The following is a 19634-nucleotide window of genomic DNA, read 5'->3' as shown; positions in this document are numbered from 1 at the left end:
ACGGAGCCTTTTCCGGCGGTGTTCTTCCGGCATTGTACTTGTCATACTTTTGTCAATATAACCGGATGCTGTGATATCCAGTTTTGGGAAAACAGCGCGTCAGTTTGCAGTCGGTCGAGGTCGGCTGACGTCTCGGTCGAATTCGGCCGAACTCGCCCGCTCAACAAACATACCTCAATAATCACCTACTCGTGATCCTATTCTCTGTTGAACATTCCAAGGAATTGCGACTTAATCAATTCAACTTATTGGAAATCATCATTTATAGTAATCATCAAACACTACCCAGAGTGAGCACCCCAGATGGGCCGATGTTTATTCCCACTTCCAAACCCATATTCCCAAGGGGGGAAGTCTAGAGCCGGACGGTTTTTGGCGAGGGAATGGATTCAGGATTGTTGTTGATGAAGAAAAGAGGGTATGAATATAGATAAGTATACATTGAGTTGACATATTCTCTAATTGCAGAAACTTTTGTAATCGCTCGTAAAATTAAAACATCAGAATTTGGATCTTCTTCTTCGAAGCCCCATATCGGTCCTTAAGCTCAGGTCGAGTCAGAAGCTTCAAGAGAGGCAAATGTGTATCCTTCATATCGAAGAGTCCACGCTGCTTTGCGTCAATGTGGGATCCGTCAATAACAATGCGCTCTAGTTCATCCACCTTGAGAGTTCCTAGCAGAGGTCAAATTAGTATTTGCTGGAACATTCATTTATCAGATCAAAACTTACCAGACTCCAGAAGATCGGACAGTCTTTGAGGCGTACCAGCACCGATACCAGTCCTAGAAGCAGAGGTTAGTTTGAATTATATTTATTGGGAGCAGAATCCGCATGAGACCGTACCGAGCACGTTGGAGGAATTGCTTGGCCTCCTCCAGCTTAATGTGTTTCGCGAATAACTTTCCGACGATTGACTCCTTGGTCTGGAAAGGCCGGAGGGCTCTGGTTTCGGCCGTTAGTATGGTTGTTCCTCTGCTCATTGCCATCGGATATATTCTCACCTCACAACATCCGCAGCCCTGAGGGCAGCAGCCGACACCACAAGCGTATGGGGAGTACCCTCCTTCGTCGAAGACTTGGACAAATCAGCTCCCTTGGGGCTGAATTTTTTGAGGAAAGCGGGCAATTGCTCCAATGAGCGGGTCAGATCGAAGGAAGTAGTATCGAGAAAGGCGGATTCTGCACATCATTAATCACCTGCACGGCTCGCCAAGCAAATAGATATCTCGCGCAAATACATACCGGGAATCGAGAGGTCACTGAGCTCTACAGCTGAGAGCTCCTTGTCCAACTTCTTTGCGCGCTGGGCAAAGTAATCACCCAGCAGCGATCCGTCCATCTTCCCAATCGACTTGTCGATGCCATTCTCGCGATCCTGCGACGTCAGGTCCTGCTCAGGCTTATTCTTCCTGCTCTTCTGGAGCTTTTTCTGCCTCTTGCTGAGGCCCTCCGTCGCTGGTGCGGGCTGCGTCTCGGTCTTTGGGCCATCTTTGGTCGATTCGTCGGCTTGTCTCTTGCGCTTCTTCTCCAGCTTGTCGGAGAGACCCTTCTTGGGAACTGAGTCGGACATCTTGTCGGTATGTAGTGATCGTTCGATTTTGATTGACCACTTAATGTCCTCTAATTGTACTAATCAGAGCAAGTCGAGTGTCGATATCTTCAAAAAAAGAAAAAGCTTCGAAACGCGCAGATGTTAGTCAGCATTTCTTATCGATAAGATATATATGCTAACCGCTTTAGGTAGTGTGGATGCGGTCGATTGTTATGCCCGCATGGGAAGCCCCGACGCGCTGCTTCCTCCTCAACCTTCTATCTACAATGCCCCACATTCAATACTCTGAATAATCACAGCTGTGACACCTGTCGAGGTTTACTGAGTACACATTCACTTATCCCTAGAGCCTGGTTTCAACCCTGGGGATGTCTACGCCAAACCCGCGTAACCGCAAGTCGCTGCGCGATGCGGGCAGTGCGACCCCATCTGGAGTAAGCTCATAGCTTCATGTGTCGCAAATTGTCAACCTACTGACTTGCTGACTTCTGTAAATTACAGCTTCAACGCCTTCCAAGTCACACTCTATACCCACTCACACCCCGTCGTCTTGCTACTACAGCGACCCCATCGCGGTCCGTTTCTCGTTTCACACCTCGTGGTCGACCTGCAATAGCGCCTTCTACGCCCTACGGCCGGAATGCGCGCCAGCAACGTGCGGCAAACACTCCTGGTCGTGACCGGCGCAGGAGTGGGCGCATCCAGCGCGAAACGACCTTCGATATATTAAAAAACCTTGGTAGAGGTATGATTTGAAGTCAAGAAGATACCCTGACGGTATTATATTTTCGGTATGGAAAACTGATAGGTATTTTTAGCGCTTGCCCCTACGACTCAACCAATTCATTCGTCTCCCGAAGAAGAGATCAAGCCCCCACCGAAACCCAGAGATGAGATTGAGGAGTTGGATGAGGAATCGGAAATCGAGGCACCCGAGTTGACTCTGCCCATTCAGGAGGTTGAGGGAAGTGAAGAAGGAAGTACCGCAAGAAGCCCGCCTCGATTGTCTCTGCCCTTCGACGATGACGATATCACCGTCGAGTACCCCAGGAGAGATATCAGCATTCGAGACCAGGAACGATTGTCGATCATGAGTCGCAATTTCGGAAGACCAAGCGATGTGTTCCGGGACAATCAGTCCGAGAGTGATGTCGATGAGGGGGATGAGACGGGCATTGTGGAAGACGATGGTGGGGAGGATACTATGATCAGCGGAGGCGATTTCGATCGCGGGTATGTTTTGATAACATCTTTGAACTTTATTTGTCTATGGTACATAAAGGCTAATATTCACGAATAGTGGAGAAACGGCGGATTTGGGACGGTTTAATCTTGTGATGGATTTCCCATCCCCAGGTGCAATGCCAGTCGAGGATGACATGGGAGAAAATCTCGATGAAACGGACGGGTTCGAGTTGGATGCAGGTGATATTCAACCAGTGCCAGCCTCGCCTTCAGCAGATGAGAACGTCGATGCCGCCGATGATTTTGGGTTTGATTTTCCACCTGCCCCTTCTTCGAGCGTGAACTCAGGGATTGCCGGGGGCGGCCTGCGGGATGATGGACTAAACCCGCAGAGCAAAGAAAAGAAAACATCCCGCCACGGAATCCCTGTACCTAATCTGCCAAAGGGGATCGTCAAGAAATTGGCCATGCGTTTCTCAGGTACGAAGGCTGGGTCAAAATCAAAGATCAACAAGGCCGCGCTCGAAGCAATTGAGCAAGCATCTGCATGGTATTTCGAACAAGCAAGCCAGGACTTGGCTGCATATTCGAAACACGCGGGAAGGAAGACCATTGATGAGAGCGATGTTGCAACGCTAATGAGGAGGTTGGTTGCCAGTCCCAGACCCAGACGCTTTGAGCTGCTTTGCTGACTTATATAGACAACGCCACGTCAACAAATCCACGACAATCTTTTCACTGGCCCAGAAGCATTTGCCAAGGGAGCTCCAACAAGATATGCGACTCGCTATGCCACCATGATCGACTCGACCAACACCATAATAACCAGATAAAAATCCAAACGCCTGGGACAAACCACCAAGGAAAGCTATGAACAAGTACAGATCACCAGTTACGGTTCTGGCGAACACGACGCAGAGCCTCATTGGGCTTCTTCCGCAGAAGCATCCACATCATCACAGATGTAGCAAATGAGAGACCGAACCTGGGAAGCATTAGATGGGGAACGACTAGGCTCCAAAAAAGGTGCGATCGACTTACCATGTGAAGATGTATTGAGCATGGTTGTTTCGCAGGTTAACTTCGGCTGCGCGTCCAATGGGTTTACCTTTCGCCGTGTAATCCATATATTGGAGCAGATCGGGCACTGGAAAGACAATTAGCCCTGATTACATATCAGAATAGCCAAATGGCAGTTAGTCCATACTCATAGTCTGTTCAATCCACACGGGCTGGCTCCCAGCTAACTCAGCCATCTCCACAATATCAGGGAAGTAAAACTTCCCTTCCGCGGGCTTATTATCTGGCGTAAACATATTCTTCTTCCAGGGTTCACGTAGTAGTCCCTCCACGGTAACTTCCCCCTTTGGCAGCCCCTGCGGTCTGTCCTTCTGGGCCATTTGCTTCTTAGAGATCCAACCGCGGTTGACTAGCACAGTGCTTTGGCCATCTCCACGGTCGAGGGGCGTAACGACAAGGTAGCCGTCTTCACCATCATGCATACGAGGTCCAACCAGCATCTCCTTGTCATGATTGTAGTGACCAGTGGCGTAAACGCGGCGGTAATCGAATTCAGATATAGCATCAGGGTCGACGCGCGGAGGCAGCGGGAGTGGAGGTCGGACAAGACGGTCCTCGAATTTGGCAATGAGCTGGGTTTTTCTGTCCAATCGATGGACCTGCCAACAGCCCAGTCCGAATGAAATAATTGGAATTAGAGCTGTACAAGAGGAGCCTGGGGTTAGTGGGTTGACTTTACATTTTTCATGAATTTGCGGATATCCCAAATCACAGGTTGAAGAAAACATACCAAGAATGATCAGACCAGGCCCATGCTTCTGGTTCACTCGAACGAGCTTGGCCGGGTGATCCACCACTGAGAGACTGTCCGTCAATTGCCGGGACTGTGTGAATTGGCGTTTCTGCTGCTGCAGACGACATCTAGAGCAGATCGAGTCCAGAGACCATGCGACATTCCGGTTGCCGGCTCGGGGTGGCAGTGCCCAAGCAGACGGAGGGGTCCGCCGTAATAAAGTCTCGAAAAACTGCCGCATGATTTGTGAGAGAGAGGCCGGGATTCAATATCGCGGCAACGTGAATCCGGAGAAAGAAAGACGAACGGGGAGATTTGTCTTCCAGAGCGGAGTGGAATCGCGCGCTTAGGCGGTCGCGCCGGCTCCCCCGAGCTTCGGGTTCGTTCTCCTTCTCCGCAGTTACTCTGTACACATCTCCAACTGGGAATACCTCACACTCCACTTCTCTTGACATACTTTGCTTCTTTGAAATGCGATCATGACTCTCTTCTATTCTGGAACACTTCAGGAGGGCATAGCCCTCGCAGTCCAGGAAGCAAAGGCTGTTGTTTGCTTCGCCCGAGGTTGGTTATCTATCCCCCCCGCATCATGAGATCGATCGCCTTGGACCTGGGACAGCTTGGCTAATCGACTTGAATACAGATGATACAGAACTGGGCTCTACCTGGGAGGATGATTACTTTTCTGATCCAGAGGTATATGAATCTTTGAGTATCCCGTCTTCCATGTGGTAGCTAATCGCCCGAACAGATCGCCCAAGCTCTCCACGATAAAGCGATTACTTTACGACTCAGTTCTGGGACTCAGGAGGCTGGATTCCTAACATCATTCTGTCCAATCTCGAGCTACCCAACTGTTGTGGTAATCAAGTAGGTGACACTCGAAATACAGTGTCTTGCTTGGCTGAGGCGGACGTAAACTAACAATGGGTTATAGAAACGGCACATTGCAAGAGTTCATTACATCAGAGGTATCCAAAGAGGACTTTTTGAACCGATTGAAAGTTGCCCTAGAGGGTAAATATGCTCCTCCTGTGGCCCAACAACCTCAGACAAGTGCTCCATCCACCAGCAACGATACTACTACATCCTCTTCAACTCCACCTGCTACAGCATCTTCTCCGCCTCCTATCCCGACCCAGCAACCAGTATCGCAGCCTACAACAAGACCATCCCGCCCTCAAGCTCAACCTCGGTCGGAGCAGTCTTCGTCATCATCAAAGCGTTTAGCCCGGAAAGAAGACAAAGCAGAGAAGCCTAAACCGAAACAAGAGAAGCCTCGCCAAGAACCTAAGCCTCGGGTTCCCGCGAAACCAGCCGCTACCAAGACTACACAGCAACCGAAAGAAGAGCCAAAGCCACAGCCTACCGTCCCTAAAGGACCCCCGAAGGAATATCGTCTCCAAGTACGACTGTTCGACGGCAGCTCCGTCCGCTCAACATTCACGCCCAAGCAAACAATCGGCAAAGAAGTGCGGTCCTGGCTAGACCAACAACAACAAATGACCGACGAAAACCGCCCATACAACCTGAAGCACATTCTGACCCCTCTTCCGAGCCGAACACTCTCCGTCGGCGAGGAATCACAAACACTCGAAGAGTTAGGTCTCGGCTCAACCGCAAATCTAGTCATGGTCCCAGTTCAATCGTTCACGTCGGCCTATTCTGCCGCCGGCTCTAGTCTTCCAGTTCGTGGAATTTCCGCCGTCTACAATACAGCATACTCCGTTGCAAGCACGACTGCCAGCTTTTTTGGTTCATTCGTTGGGTATGGTCAGAATCCGCCACCGCCACCGTCGGAGCCGGAGCCGTCTTCTAGCTCTACGCCTGCTCCCAATAGTTCTCGCAATAGACGGCCATCAGGACCGAATATTCGGACGCTCCATGACCAGCCGAATGATGGGAGAGATAGCCAGTTTTATAACGGAAATCAGGTATGACAATTACTCTTACTATTTCTTTCTTTCTACCTGGAACCCCATTAATACTGACATCCAAAAAGTTGAATTTCGAACCTCGGAATCAAGATGGGAACAGCCGTTGAGTGTTGAGTGACTCGGTGTGATCTAAATGGACATTTTACGCTACCTCCTAATTCTGCTACTGTAATCGCATGAGTTCGATTGGGATGCTTTATCATCGTACCATAACGAGAGCGCAACAGTGTGTATCATAACTCAATAAATTGCCTGGTTACTACGCCCTGCAAAGCACATACTTCACCTCATCAATAAAGACAGGAAATGCATAGCTTATGAACCCATTCCAATGTGTCAGGGGTCCCGGGTATTTGATAATTAGATTCAATGAGCAGAGATGGTATATAAGTACAAACAACACGAGATCAGAGTCGCATTATAAAAGAATCATATTCAACCCGGCTCAACCTATGACCGAAGCATATAAAAGAATTTCGGTACGAGGAAGGGATGCATGATTTCTATCGCACGCTTTATAAGACTGTCCTTTCCTTCCTAGCAAGGTAGGAAAGCCCTTAGTAAGGCTTAGCAGCAGACTGGCAAGCTTTCTGTAAAAAAGGAAACGTATTAGAATTCTGTCCGCGTGGAGGGAAGAGAGTTGAAAAGGGAAAGAAAAACATACCAGCTGGTCCAGGTACCATCCGCAAATGCTGATGTTGCCTTGGTTCTCATCCATGCAGGAGCGGAAGTTGCGGACGTCGGTCTCACAGGCGGGGTTCTCCCACGAGGTGTTGGCCGCGTTGCTCTGGTACAGTCCGTTGTCCATGGCCTGGCCCTGGGCAGGAGCCTGCTGTTGGGCCTCGGCGGGGGCGCTGGAGCCACCGCCGAAGAAGCCACCCATAGCGTGGCCGATGGAGGAACCGACAGCGACACCACTGAGAAAGAAATATAATCAGTCAAATGTGTTCGGGAAGGGTTCCGGTAGTGCCTCCGGGTATGGCCGAGGCGCGGAGTGGAGTGAAGTAGAATGAAGGGGAGTAAGGAGAGGTAATAAGGCTGATGTTAGGATATGAGCGGTCACTCACGCAGCGGTGGAAGCCATCTGGCCGAAGAGACCGGGGCCGGCGCTCTGCTGGGGAGGAGCCTGCATGGGAGCTTGTTGTTGGGGCTGGTGAGCGGCAGTCGAGTGAGGCGCCTGCTGCTGTTGGGGAGCGGCGGCCGGGCGGGCAGGGGCCGCGGTAGGGCGAGTGGGAGCGCTACGCGCGGGGGTGGGAGCGGCACGGCGTTGTTGACGAGGCATTTTGATTGATGTGGTGGTGGTTTGGAGAGAAGGGATGAGAGACAGATATACGAATACTTCAAAGCCGAGGGTGGAGAAAATCGAAGCTACTAGAGGCTGACTCAGTGCAGGCGAATTACTTTTGTGGGATCTGATTGGTTGGAAGGGTGCATCACGTGGGCCGGGGTTAACGGGCATAGGAACAGGAACAGGAACAGTGAGGCATAAAGCAGGTATGCTTAATGCCGGAATTTATCGTTTATAAGAGGAATTAATATCTCTAAAGTGTGTATATAGACACATCAATGGTCAAGTCAAAACTCCATTCAGTGCTTCATGGCTGGGTATCTAATGGTCGTGGTGTACAAAGTTAGAGAAGTACAGAGGACAATAGCGAGGACCGCCTCAGGGTGAGTGCCCTCCGAGTTCCTGCCGGCTACCATTGAAATAGGCATTGTAGGCAAACAGAAAGACAGAAAGGTAGATAGGAGGAAATCCTATTGACCCTTCCGGGCCTTTCGAGCATCCTCCTTCTTTTGGCGCCGTTGCTTCTTTTCGTCTCTCCGTTCCGCTTTGTTGAGTCCCTTCTTGGACTTGTCCTTCTTGCTTCGCTTGGACTTTGATTCTTTTTGTTTTTCTTCCTTGCCCATATCTTCTTCCATTTCTTCGTCGTTGTCGTCAGAATCACCGGTCTCCTGGGCAGAAGTGACGGCACTAGACGTAACCGCGGAGTCCTGGGCAGCTTCCTTTGCGGCAGTCTTCTTGGCTAACATCGCGGCTTTCATTTGAGCGCGTGCACGCTCCTTGGCTTGTTTTTCTGCGAGTTCTAGGTCAATCTTATTGTTGCCAGCCTGAATTATATGTTAGTTATGACATAATTCGAGCACGCAAGCGCAGTTCTAGCATGGAATCGGTACTTACAAGGCCATGTTTAATAAATCTGCCTGCGGCCGCCTTGTCCAATTTCATGGTGGGTTGTTCAGGCTCGGTTTCCAAGGCCTTGATCTTCTCAAAGTATTGCCGCACGCGGGTCAATTCGCGGAATACTGGGTGTTGCTTCGCATCGACACCCTTGAGGCGCAGGTATGCTGTAGGAAAAAGAAATTAGCCTAAGCGCTTTGGTTCAAGAGCATGGATCCAAACTTACAGAAGATGAGAGACTCGAGTGTGTAAGTGATCAAGACATGGATCTTGGCCCTGTCCATCACAGGCAAATTCTTGGATAACTTCGCAAGGGACTGGCCGAGGACGGGTTCAAGAACCTCCTCAAGATCATCGACATTGTCTTCTAGCTGCTCCAGCAGCGGCATCAAATCTGGTGCGTCCATGGTGATGTGGTGTTGGATGAACAATCCGCGAAAATCGAAAAATTTAGGGCCGGTGCAAACTGGGGCGGCGGTGGCGGGCGGTGGAGAAGAACGACTCCGATCATTCGCGGCATCGCGTCGCATCTCCGACATCATCTATTTTTTTTCTCCTCGACGGTATTGGCTTCTGTCACTCCAAAGACAAGCCTTTCGCAAAACCTGGCAATTATTCCACGGTCTCGAATTACATCAATCCTCATTTTCACCCCGACACTCGCCCTCTGACCCTCTTCACACCATATTCGGGGGACACTTCTCTCCCCCGAAAACTCCGCCAAAGTGTTGCAACCACTTCGATTTCGCCCGCTTTGGCGCAGCGGGTGCCTTGACACATGCCATCATGCTCGTCGATCAGGATTAAAGGCTGCTTTCGCCAGATACTCGTCAACAACATCACAAAAGAGTGAAAATATTGCCCCAGAGGCCGAGTCCGAGTCCAAGTCCGAGTCCAAGTCCGAGTCCATCGTGTCAGGCCGAGTACACGTCCTAGGCTCTGGAAATGTGGGTACATTTATCGCACAATCACTTGCCAAACGACAATCTCCGCCCGATGTTACCTTGTTTATGGCAAATTGGGGAATGTTCGAAGCATACCGCCAGAGGAAAAAAAGGTTATTGATCAACTACGATGGACTGAGCGATGATCTCAAGAATGGTGTCGATGTCGAAGTACTTGAAGGAGATAAATGGTTCAAGCTTCCTCGTGATTATGGAGAAAAGTACAAAGAGAATGGCCAGCGCATTATACGAGAGGAGGAAACAGCTCGGCTTCGAATGTCCAAAGACCCTATCGATTGCCTGGTCGTTTCTTGCAAGTCAAATCACGCGTTCCTAGGTATTCGCTCTCTTGCAAACCGTCTGTCGTCGAAGTCAACCATCTTGATCACTCAAAACGGTCTGGGTGTCGTGGAAAGACTCAACCGATACATCTTCACAAACCCGAGCGTGCGCCCTAAATACCTTCATGCCGTTTTCAGCCACGGGTTGGACAAGAAGGATATGTACCAAGTCAAGTATAAAAAGGTTGGAATGACGAATATTGCTCCTCCAGTCACAGCGGGTGAGGTGTCCCTGATGAAGCCAGAGGACGACACCACTTGGGCGCCTTCTACGAAATACTTGGCTCGCCTTTTCACCCTAACCCCAAGCCTGGTTGCCGTTGTGAATACGCCTACCAACGTTCTCATGTACCAACTTGAGAAACTCGCTATCAGCTGTGTCATTGACCCATTGACTGCTATACATGATTGCAAAAATGGCGACCTACTTTATGTGGAAAGTATCTCCCGCATTATGCGATTACTTCTCTTCGAGATCTCAAGGGTCATCTTGGCTCTTCCTGAATTACAAGGGGTTCCCGGGTTGGAGGATCGATTTGAACCTGAGCGTTTACGCCGAATGGTCGTTTTCAAGCTCAATCAAACTAGCTCTAATACCAGTACGATGCTCCACGACGTTAGGGGCCGGAAGGGGACGGAAATTGAATATATGAACGGATACATCGTGCGCCGTGGCGAAGGATTGGGTATAACATGTGTGATGAATTACATGATGAAACATCTCGTTCATGGCAAACAACAGGTCAACAATCGCCGGGAAGCTGAAGCAATTCCAATTGATGCCGGCTTCGTGTCAACCAGCGGCCCCCATTTGACAGGTAATCATCTTAAACCTACCCCAGGGAAGAACACACAGTTGCACCAATCAACCTCCGATGATCTTTTCGAATCCGAATCGCCATGAGTATGCACAAACTCACCCTCAACCCTTCAGGGTCATGCATGCAATTGAGAAATCGTTACAAAGATAGCGCGCTCGATGCGCTCTCGCAGATACTCTTGATCTGCTTCCACCTCCGCAGCAAATATTCTGCCTTCCCATGGTGTGTCTCGGGCACGGCGCCAGACTTCATCGCTTTCCGCAGTGCGCTCATTGTGGCATCTGCCTCCGCGGCATATGTCTTCAGCCACCCCTTGATGATGTCCTCTGACTTCTTCTCATCCACACCCTCGGTCGATCCCTCCAGGTGGTTCCTCCAATCCTCTTCTTCCATGTACATTAGACACGCAGCTATCTCCGTTCGGTAGCAGACTCCCTCAGAGTTGACCGAGTAATTACTATGTATATTTAGCACTAGAGCAAGAAAATACCCGGCATTGAAAGGCCTTTTTCAAGAAATACAAACTTACCCGTAATATTGGTTCAGCCATAGCTCTTCTTGTTTCTCTGCGCTGGGGAAGTCGCACAGGATAATATCGTCAAGGTAGATGCAATCTGAGTCATTCTTATCCATGAAGAAACCATCTATCGGGCCAAAGTTAGATCACCGCAACGTGGTCATACAGAGAAAACAATGGCTCAACTTACATTCGGCGAGCAAGAAGTCGTTCGGGTGGCTTCCGTAGCTCATATAAACCTCGTCACCCGCTTCATAGTCCTCGGTGGCACTCAGGGTATACCCATCTCCATCAAACTTGACATCACACTAGAGGTAACGAAGGGAGTTAGCAAGATCAAATAAAAGAACACGAGCGCATCTGCACAGCAAAAAGATAACTTGAATCCTCACCTCTACATCCGAATGATTGAAATAATCAGCAAAGGGCAGCAAAGCCATAGCATCATTCCGATCCTCGGGAGCCTCCTCATCCGGCGCAACCCAATAGAAGCTCCTCGTATTGAGAATAAGCCAATGATAAGAGAAAGACTTCCAATCGATATCCGGAATAACCGAAACAACATCATTCCAAGCCTTCCCCAGCCGCCGACCCTGTTGCTGCACGAGATCCTGGTGCTCAGTCTCGTACTGTCTCGCAGCCCCTCCTTTCTGAATAGAATTCCATAACCCCGAAATGCAAGGCGGGAGGAAATTCGACTGCGAAGCAGAAACAGGGTCTGCGACATCGTCACTATCGGGCCAGGTCAACCCACCCAATGATCGCGGCCACAGCATTGGCATGCTATCTTCGAAATCTTGGCGCGTAGGCCAGGTCTTGAACCATAGACTGTACGGAGCTAGTTCTTCTTCACTGCTGCAGGTGAGGTAGGCTGCGATGATAGCTTGGATTCTGGTATCTTCGGGAAACTGGGATCGGAATTCAGAGGGGATTTTGTCTGCGGTTAAGATTGTTGTTGTTGGGACTTTGACGACGAAATCCCCGGACTGGTGTAGATATTAGAGTCTTGGTGAGTTTTTTTCATATTCTTGTTCATCATTCATTATTCGTGGCCTCGGGTTAGGGCTAGTGGTCTCTCTTTTTTTGCTCATTCATACCTTGATAGTGTCCGTTGCGATCATCCCTAGCCCCCGACCTGGAAATCGCGCAGGTCGGACTTTATTTGCAATGACGCCCTGCGCAAGAGCCCATTCTGAGAATGTCTCGTGGACTTCACCGGGGCTCCAGTCCGAACTCATGGTTAAAATGGTTCTTTTGTGGTTTTCTTGGACTGTCTGTGTGGATATTAGTGGCTGTGGACTGAGGGAGTGAGGGACTGATCAGACGAACGGTGAAGCAGAGATGGTGAGATACAGTTTTAGTACAATGGTGTACTTAGGAAATTCAATTGTAGACCTGCAACCATGATGCTGGCAAAAAACGGTTCACTCCAGTCTTCAACCCCAATGGATCAACAGTGTGAGTGGAGCATTTGCAGTGATAGCCTAACCCGATCTCTACTCTGCCGGCAGAAAATCTACACATGCAAGACGGTATAGTGAGATGAACCTAATTCAGCTTCATGAATTCCATGGTATCCTCTGATCCGGTTGAGGTAATTTTAGAAGATATATACTGAGATAGTAATTTCGAAATAATAGTTGGAAAACATAGTTTGTGTCCGTATACATAGCAATATTGAAATACTCCGTGGGACCTGAATATGCTTCTCACCGCCATCCGCCCTTGTCCAAACTTGAAGCATAAACTGGACAAAGGTTCACGGCCCCACACATTACAGTATAAAATAACTGTATATTGACTTCCGGGGAGTCCTCAGTGAACTGTATATATCATACTGAAGCTCAGTATAAGTTCTTTCTTGAATAATGCCAATCTTTCTAAGTGTAGCGCAATTGATTTTACAGGAGCAGTGAAGGCGGTAAAGAGATCTAGTAGCAATGTTAGTGCCATAGATAACCCGCTTATCGCTCCGCCTGTCGTCGGCATCGGGCCTTCCCATCCCGTCGTATGATTCCACTCGAACAACTCCAGCTACACTCAGCATAATGTCGCTGCTCGGGAGGCGCGGTCCTCAGGGACTACGTTTTCTGTATACACCATTCCCTCTATCATCATGCAGTGTACGACCATTTTCCGTCCTCAATCGCCCAAAACCAAGTTACCCAGGCCATGTCCCACTGACGACGATTGAGCGCGGAGCTCTGGCCATCGGGTCTGCACTTGGGTCTCTCGTGAACCCTCGAAGAGCAGGTACGCCACTCAAACCACTCAGTTAAAGTGCTCTCTATTGTCGGAGTCTGCATATCGCACTCCTCTCTCACTTTCTTCATTCCTTATCGCGGTCCTACAAGTTATACCCGTATATACCACCCAAAACTAACAAGCTTCCCAGACCTCATCGCAGCCCTAGGCGAAGCAACCGCAACCCCATTCTTCATCTACCGACTCCGCAACGCAATGCTCTCCGACCCAACAGGCCGCCGAATCCTCCGCGACCGTCCACGCATAACATCCCAATCCCTAAACATGGACCATCTCCGCACTCTCCCCGAGAACTCCGTCGGCCGAACGTACGCGAAATGGCTCGACAGGGAAGGCGTATCGCCCGACACACGCGATAACGTACAATACATCGATGACCCCGAATGCGCATACGTCATGCAGCGCTACCGTGAGTGTCACGACTTCTACCACGCTGTGACGGGCCTGCCGATCTTCGTGGAGGGCGAATTAGCGCTGAAGGCGCTGGAATTTTTGAATACGTTGTTGCCGATGACGGGGCTTAGTCTGTTTGCTTTTGTGCGTATGAAGCCTGCGGAGAAGGAGAGGTTTTTGACGCTGCATTTGCCTTGGGCTGTTAGGAGTGGACTTGCTAGTAAGGAGTTGATTAATGTTTATTGGGAGGAGGTGCTTGAGAAGGATGTTGATGAGTTACGGGCTGAGTTGAGGATTGAGCAGCCGCCTGATTTGAGGGAGATTCGGAAGATGATTCGGAGGCAGCAGAAGAGGGAGAAGGAGATGTTGATGCAGCAGCAACAGCAGTCGTAGTTTGCGGTATACGTGCAGTGGTGTGATAATACATTGCAGGACACGGCTCAGTTACTCTCCGGTTGGAGAAGATGTACGATTATCGATTTTGTGAATATCATTAGCAGCACAAAGGGAAGAACAAGAATATTGTGAGATCGGCCATATAACTCAAGTAGAACATGACGCCTTCTATCCTGGGAGGCAATCGGTCAAAGCAAAACTGCGCTTCGGCTCGAACTACTCGAGTATTCCTACTATTTACCAACCAGATCTCCCTCTCTCTCTCTGATCTAATCTTGAAGGTACTTCAGATATAGTAATACTCTTCTTCATACTGACTTCTTGGGCCATATTTGCAGCCAAGTATATTTTGGTATCCAATTGCCAACGCAAACGCATAAGTGGAAAGACCCCGACAAACCCAACATCAGGAACTGATCACATATCAAATAACTTCTCAACTATCCGATCGTCTTTCAGTTTACAGGTCAAGCAAATCGTCATCATCATCCCAGCCGCCTTTGCGCCGAGTATAGACAATCTTGTGCTCTTCCTCCTCCTTGCGTGAATTCTCCGCAACGGCATTCAGAAGGTCCTTCAGTTGTTCCTCTGTAACCTTTTGGCGGAGCTGGCCCGACTGCGCCAGCATCATGAGTCTGTTCTCGATATCGTCTGCGCGCGATGCCTTGACCATGCGGATACGGCCGAGACGGTCGGCGGCGGCGGGGTCGAGGATCTGCGCCATGATTGAGGCGCGACGGTCCGCTGTGTCTTGTTAGTGATGCTGCCCATTGGGGTGTACATAATGTATTCGATAAATTCGACGAGGTGAAGGGACGAGTGGGGTGGAGCGATCGTATAGTGGGCTGTTGGGTTGTGGTTCTGGTTGTGATTGTGTTACTCACATTCAGCTTGCCTGGAAAAGAAGAGAATGCGGTTAGAGAATTTTTGAGCGGAACAGTATTGGATGCCAGTGGGGAGAAATTCACCTCTTCTGCTCTTCCTGGCCACCATCTTGACTGGGGCCGCCACGAGGGCCGCCGCCTTGCTGCTGTAGCTGTGCGAGGCGAGCTCGCCTGATCTGTTTCTCTTAGTTATGGGTTGGGCGGACTGAACCTTGAAGGTGTATCTCACCTCCTCGAGCTCTGCGTCCGCCATAGTGTGATTGCGGGACTAAGTGATGGGGTGCTCGTGCTCCTTGAAGATGGATTCGGATTCGGAGAGGAAGATTATTGAGCGACCCCACTTCAAGCTGCACCGCCTGAGGCCGCCACGCGGGGAAGTCGGGAGTGTGATGATTGGTATGGGCATACTAGTATATTTATGACTATATTTATATTTAGTGGCGAAGCTAGGGGTCTGTTTGGTTTGGAGTGAGCCTTATGGATGTATATTCTTCAACTTGCCCAGGGGAAGTTTGTGATATTGGTAAACTTGAAGACTGGAGACACTGTGACGACTTGATATATATTCAAGGTACTACTACTAGTACCAGTAGTATTGATACTACTGTTTTGCCCTTTCAAGTTTGACGTGGGAGCAACTGAATTTAGCAGTTCAACTTGAAGAGTTTAAGTTGCTTTTATCAAGCTGCCTCATAGTACTAGCTGTAGTAATGTTATAAAATATACTACTGTTTAGTAGTGCTAGTCAATTTTGTGTTACCGCTATACACGGGACAGAACTGACAGTATTAGTTAGTAGCTGGTAACATCTTGTTATTATAACACAGCCCAGGTTACAAGAGAAGTTTATTTACATTAACACCGATTGATAATAGCCTGACTTTATCTAACCATATCATCGAAGATGAGTGCCGGTGCTAGTACTCCCAGCTAACTGACTGGCTGCATAACTCGGATAATTACGACCAACAAGGCTGCGGAGGCAAAGGGGCGAACTTGAATGTGCTGCGCCTCGGGCAAGGGAATACGAATTAACTGGGCCCGGCATCGCCGCTAGTTTCACGGACCCAAAAAAACCAGATCTGCCCAAATTTGTACGGGAGTACGCGAATCCGAGTGCGCGATCGGCTGGCAAGATCCGGCTTAGTTCGCGACTATTTGCCCGTGAAAGGCATAGTTTGATCAGGCAGAACTTTCGCGTCCCGGTGGCCAATTTAACCACTGGGGTCAATCAGGTGAAGTGAAGCCCCAGTGTGACAACGGAACAATTCGATAGATATACCAAATACCACATATCATATTGGATAAATCATCCGATCGGGTGATACATCCACACGGTACTCCGTAGTTAAGTGTGAAATGTGAAGTGCCTGAAATTCGTCACGTTCGGCCCGCTCACCACTTCCGGTGTGATCGAATGACTAAGCCTTCTTGGGCTTCCTCACTGGCAACCCCCCCCCGACCTTCAACTCTTGTCACTTTGCTGGTGGTTGTCTCCCACCCGAGTCCGTGACTTCGCTCTCCTTGATATTTAATCCTTTCAGTCCTTTCCACCACTATACACTCCGATTCCGATCACTCGTCATTCCCCCAATCTTCCGGCTCGAGAATTCACTTCGAACGCTAGCGGGGGTCTGCTAAGCGCCCAGTCCTTCCTCCTACTTTCAAAGTGAATGGCTTCGGGGACTCTGTTTCGCCTGCGCCGTAATTGGGTGTGATACCTTCGAGGTCATCTCTGTTTACCATTTGGCCTTGGTTGAGGAAACCCGCAGACCTTCAATCACATTCCTTCGACGCCGTTTACGTCACTCATCATGGCCGAGTAAGTCTAGCAAGGAACAGCAGCGCGGATGTTCACTGACAATCGGAGCAGTCTAATTGCCTTCCAAACATACCATCATAATCTAATGCCGCCGTCCACCATGATTCCGCGTCACGCTCACAAGCGATCGCTGTCTTCCGAGCACCGAATCCTATCCCCCGAGAAGACTGTCACCAAAGCCAAGTCCACCACCGATCTTTCCCTAATCGCCTCCCAAGCAGATGCCCATAAATCCCACCCCAATTTCGAAGAAAACAACTTCAGTACCTTGCAGGATCCACGATTGCACGTCGCCAGAGAGGTCTCACCATCGACGTCATCGTCTCATCACCCCGATCTGAGCAATGAGGTTGCAGCGCTAAGTGTGAAACTGATCCAGGCGATCAATAACCAGACAACACTAGACGACAGTTTAGGCGCCACGCGCCAGGAGTTGGAGGTTGCCCAGGGAAAAATTATCGCTCTCGAGTTCCAGAATGAGAAATACCGCCGGGATCTCGATCAAAAAGTATACATCAAGAAGGCCGACTCAGACCGCGAAATCCAACAATTGAAAGCTGTGCTTGCGGAGGAGAGAACACAGCGCGCCATAGCTGAGAAGGGGAAAAAGACAATGGAACAAGAGTTGGAAACTCTCACCGCGGATCTCTTCGAGGAAGCCAACAAGGTTAGTGATTGCTACATGTTTTCTGAGTCTATAAAATACCTGTCTGACTGATTCCATCAAGATGGTTGCTGCGGCGAAAATCGAACGAGAAGCAGTGGAGAAGAAGAACGAACAATTGCGCTCGCAAATCAAAGACACCGAGTCCCTCCTCGCATCGCACCAGGAACAGATGGCGGAGCTCAAATCGGTCCTGCAAGGGATGCATCTCAACAAGGAGGATTTGGAAAGCCGCGCCAACATATCGACTGCTCCGCCATCCCCGGGAGGTGTTCCACAGTCGCAGGGCTTTGCCAAGCAAGACTCTGAGATGGGGACGGAGCCTCCGATGTTGAACCCCGAGGAGTTCGCACCAGGCCCCTCGTGCAACTTCCCTGACATGATCCGCTTGGTATGCCGCGCTGACCTACCAGCATATGACGACTTCCGGGACTTGTTGGTTCTATCTCGCACCTCCAAGCCCCCCAGCCGCGCAGGCAGTGGGTCTTATGGAGGCTTAAATGTCATGAGCTTGGCTAGTTTCGCAACTGGAGGATCCAACTCCGCCACTTCATCTCCCACCAAAGGCTTTAGCCACTCGCCTAACGGGAGCTTGTCCTCTCAAACTGGCTCGCATATACCATTGAAGGATACAAAGTTTTATAAGAGAGTGCTCATGGAAGATATTGAGCCGACTTTGAGACTCGATTTATCCCCAGGAATCTCATGGCTCACTCGACGTACTGTTCTGAGTGGTATCTGCGAAGGCTCGCTTGTCGTGGAGCCGGTTCCATCAGCGACGAAACAGTACGAATTCCCTTGCTCAGTCTGCGGTGAACGCAGGACAGGAGAGAACAATGAACGCACACACCGCTTCCGAACATCAGAGAGCGAGACCGCGCAGCGATACTCGCTCTGTATCCAGTGCCTGGAGCGAGTCCGCTCCTGCTGTGAATTCACCGGCTATTTACGTATGATCCTTGATGGACACATTCGTGCCGGTGACTCGGAAGAGGAGAAAGATGTCTGGGAAGAAACTGTTCGTCTTCGTGAAAGAATGTTCTGGTCCCGAATTGCGGGTGGCATTGTTCCGCTTTGCACAAAGCCAGCTGATGCGGAGATCCCGCAAACCGATCTACCAAGCGATGCTGCCACCTCGCAGGATTTCGAAGACGATGAGCCATTCGTTGCACGAGACATCACCGTGCAGTCCCACGATGGGGCTGGATTCCCCACTACCAAGCTCTCTGTACCTGAATACGATATGTCAAGACCAGTGACACCCGATCTTCCGACTTTGAATATCCACGATGAAACTTCATCACCCGAGGCTCAAAGGCGAGGCTCGATAGATTCCGATATCAGTGTTTACGAGGAGGCTAGTGCCGAGGTGGTATACGTACCTCAGGCACAGCACCAGCCGGAAGTGCAAGCAGAATCGAAGATTGACACTCATGAGTCCTCGAATGAACCTGCAGTTGAGTCTCAGCCTCCCACAGTGCCCCAGCCTGAGGTGACTATCACTCCTGATTCTCCGACCGAACCTGCGGTCAAGCCTGAGTCGGAAAAGCAAGCAGAATCGCAGGCTGCTATCCATGATTCCCAGGAACACCATGACTCCCATGAAACCCCCGCTGGCGAGGAGGGCACTGAGGTCGATGGCTCCAAGCATACGCCCACATCGACATGAGTACGACAACCGACGGCTTCCTAGTGCTTAATGACTCCCCGTTTCTGACACTTCTTTCTTCACAATCACATTTTCACATCATTTCACCCTTCCACCCTTCCACCCTTCCACCCTCCCTTCCCCCCCCCTCTCACTCTCGCATTCTTGCATCTTTGATGAAACTGGCGTTGATAGACACCTTCCCATTCTCCAGCATTGTTGCTTACGCCTTTAATCGCACATTGCCTTTTTCTCCGCTGCTTCCACC

General features: G+C 49.9%; 11 protein-coding genes across 11 annotated transcripts; 5 read left to right on the top strand and 6 right to left on the bottom strand.

Annotated features, from left to right (window-relative positions):
• Positions 1 to 492: 492 nt before the first annotated feature.
• On the bottom strand, positions 493 to 1572 carry N7481_012609 (uncharacterized protein; the record flags this gene model as incomplete). Its single annotated transcript, XM_057271828.1, has 5 exons — positions 493 to 674; positions 732 to 784; positions 846 to 944; positions 1004 to 1181; positions 1245 to 1572. The coding sequence occupies 5 exons, from the start codon at positions 1570 to 1572 to the stop codon at positions 493 to 495; spliced, it is 840 nt and encodes a 279-aa protein (XP_057116016.1).
• Positions 1573 to 1901: 329 nt separating this feature from the next.
• Positions 1902 to 3540, top strand: N7481_012608 (uncharacterized protein; the record flags this gene model as incomplete). The annotated part of the gene is made up of 5 exons (XM_057271827.1): positions 1902 to 1988; positions 2056 to 2299; positions 2373 to 2787; positions 2855 to 3385; positions 3441 to 3540. Coding segments are annotated over 5 exons (1377 nt in total), but the record flags the coding sequence as incomplete, so codon positions are not given.
• An 84-nt stretch (positions 3541 to 3624) lies between these two features.
• N7481_012607 (cytochrome oxidase assembly protein SHY1) lies at positions 3625 to 4793 on the bottom strand (the record flags this gene model as incomplete). Its single annotated transcript, XM_057271826.1, has 4 exons — positions 3625 to 3724; positions 3781 to 3886; positions 3947 to 4459; positions 4550 to 4793. The coding sequence occupies 4 exons, from the start codon at positions 4791 to 4793 to the stop codon at positions 3625 to 3627; spliced, it is 963 nt and encodes a 320-aa protein (XP_057116014.1).
• A 238-nt stretch (positions 4794 to 5031) lies between these two features.
• On the top strand, positions 5032 to 6596 carry N7481_012606 (UBX domain-containing protein; the record flags this gene model as incomplete). The annotated part of the gene is made up of 5 exons (XM_057271825.1): positions 5032 to 5116; positions 5196 to 5248; positions 5304 to 5422; positions 5490 to 6486; positions 6555 to 6596. The coding sequence occupies 5 exons, from the start codon at positions 5032 to 5034 to the stop codon at positions 6594 to 6596; spliced, it is 1296 nt and encodes a 431-aa protein (XP_057116013.1).
• Positions 6597 to 7046: 450 nt separating this feature from the next.
• Positions 7047 to 7771, bottom strand: N7481_012605 (coiled-coil-helix-coiled-coil-helix domain-containing protein; the record flags this gene model as incomplete). Its single annotated transcript, XM_057271824.1, has 3 exons — positions 7047 to 7079; positions 7154 to 7406; positions 7557 to 7771. The coding sequence occupies 3 exons, from the start codon at positions 7769 to 7771 to the stop codon at positions 7047 to 7049; spliced, it is 501 nt and encodes a 166-aa protein (XP_057116012.1).
• A 476-nt stretch (positions 7772 to 8247) lies between these two features.
• Positions 8248 to 9078, bottom strand: N7481_012604 (Sas10/Utp3/C1D family protein; the record flags this gene model as incomplete). Its single annotated transcript, XM_057271823.1, has 3 exons — positions 8248 to 8601; positions 8672 to 8838; positions 8898 to 9078. 3 exons carry the CDS (start codon positions 9076 to 9078, stop codon positions 8248 to 8250), a joined length of 702 nt encoding a protein of 233 aa, XP_057116011.1.
• Positions 9079 to 9457: 379 nt separating this feature from the next.
• N7481_012603 (uncharacterized protein) lies at positions 9458 to 10860 on the top strand (the record flags this gene model as incomplete). The annotated part of the gene is made up of 2 exons (XM_057271822.1): positions 9458 to 9463; positions 9520 to 10860. The coding sequence occupies 2 exons, from the start codon at positions 9458 to 9460 to the stop codon at positions 10858 to 10860; spliced, it is 1347 nt and encodes a 448-aa protein (XP_057116010.1).
• Positions 10861 to 10915: 55 nt separating this feature from the next.
• Positions 10916 to 12532, bottom strand: N7481_012602 (uncharacterized protein; the record flags this gene model as incomplete). The annotated part of the gene is made up of 5 exons (XM_057271821.1): positions 10916 to 11234; positions 11307 to 11421; positions 11485 to 11602; positions 11687 to 12280; positions 12392 to 12532. 5 exons carry the CDS (start codon positions 12530 to 12532, stop codon positions 10916 to 10918), a joined length of 1287 nt encoding a protein of 428 aa, XP_057116009.1.
• An 810-nt stretch (positions 12533 to 13342) lies between these two features.
• On the top strand, positions 13343 to 14345 carry coq4 (ubiquinone biosynthesis protein COQ4; the record flags this gene model as incomplete). The annotated part of the gene is made up of 2 exons (XM_057271820.1): positions 13343 to 13547; positions 13690 to 14345. 2 exons carry the CDS (start codon positions 13343 to 13345, stop codon positions 14343 to 14345), a joined length of 861 nt encoding a protein of 286 aa, XP_057116008.1.
• A 463-nt stretch (positions 14346 to 14808) lies between these two features.
• On the bottom strand, positions 14809 to 15485 carry N7481_012600 (DNA-binding protein; the record flags this gene model as incomplete). The annotated part of the gene is made up of 4 exons (XM_057271819.1): positions 14809 to 15092; positions 15233 to 15243; positions 15317 to 15408; positions 15462 to 15485. The coding sequence occupies 4 exons, from the start codon at positions 15483 to 15485 to the stop codon at positions 14809 to 14811; spliced, it is 411 nt and encodes a 136-aa protein (XP_057116007.1).
• A 1654-nt stretch (positions 15486 to 17139) lies between these two features.
• On the top strand, positions 17140 to 19387 carry N7481_012599 (guanine nucleotide exchange factor SEC2; the record flags this gene model as incomplete). Its single annotated transcript, XM_057271818.1, has 2 exons — positions 17140 to 17721; positions 17783 to 19387. The coding sequence occupies 2 exons, from the start codon at positions 17140 to 17142 to the stop codon at positions 19385 to 19387; spliced, it is 2187 nt and encodes a 728-aa protein (XP_057116006.1).
• Between the last annotated feature and the right edge of the window lie 247 nt (positions 19388 to 19634).

Source organism: Penicillium waksmanii (genome assembly GCF_028829765.1).
Source record: "Penicillium waksmanii strain IBT 27052 chromosome Unknown utg000010l:1.0-3698451.0:1.0-3701458.0, whole genome shotgun sequence".
NCBI lineage: Eukaryota > Fungi > Ascomycota > Eurotiomycetes > Eurotiales > Aspergillaceae > Penicillium > Penicillium waksmanii.
Note: the sequence above shows the minus strand (reverse complement) of the source record. Positions and strands in the feature narration are given on the sequence as shown.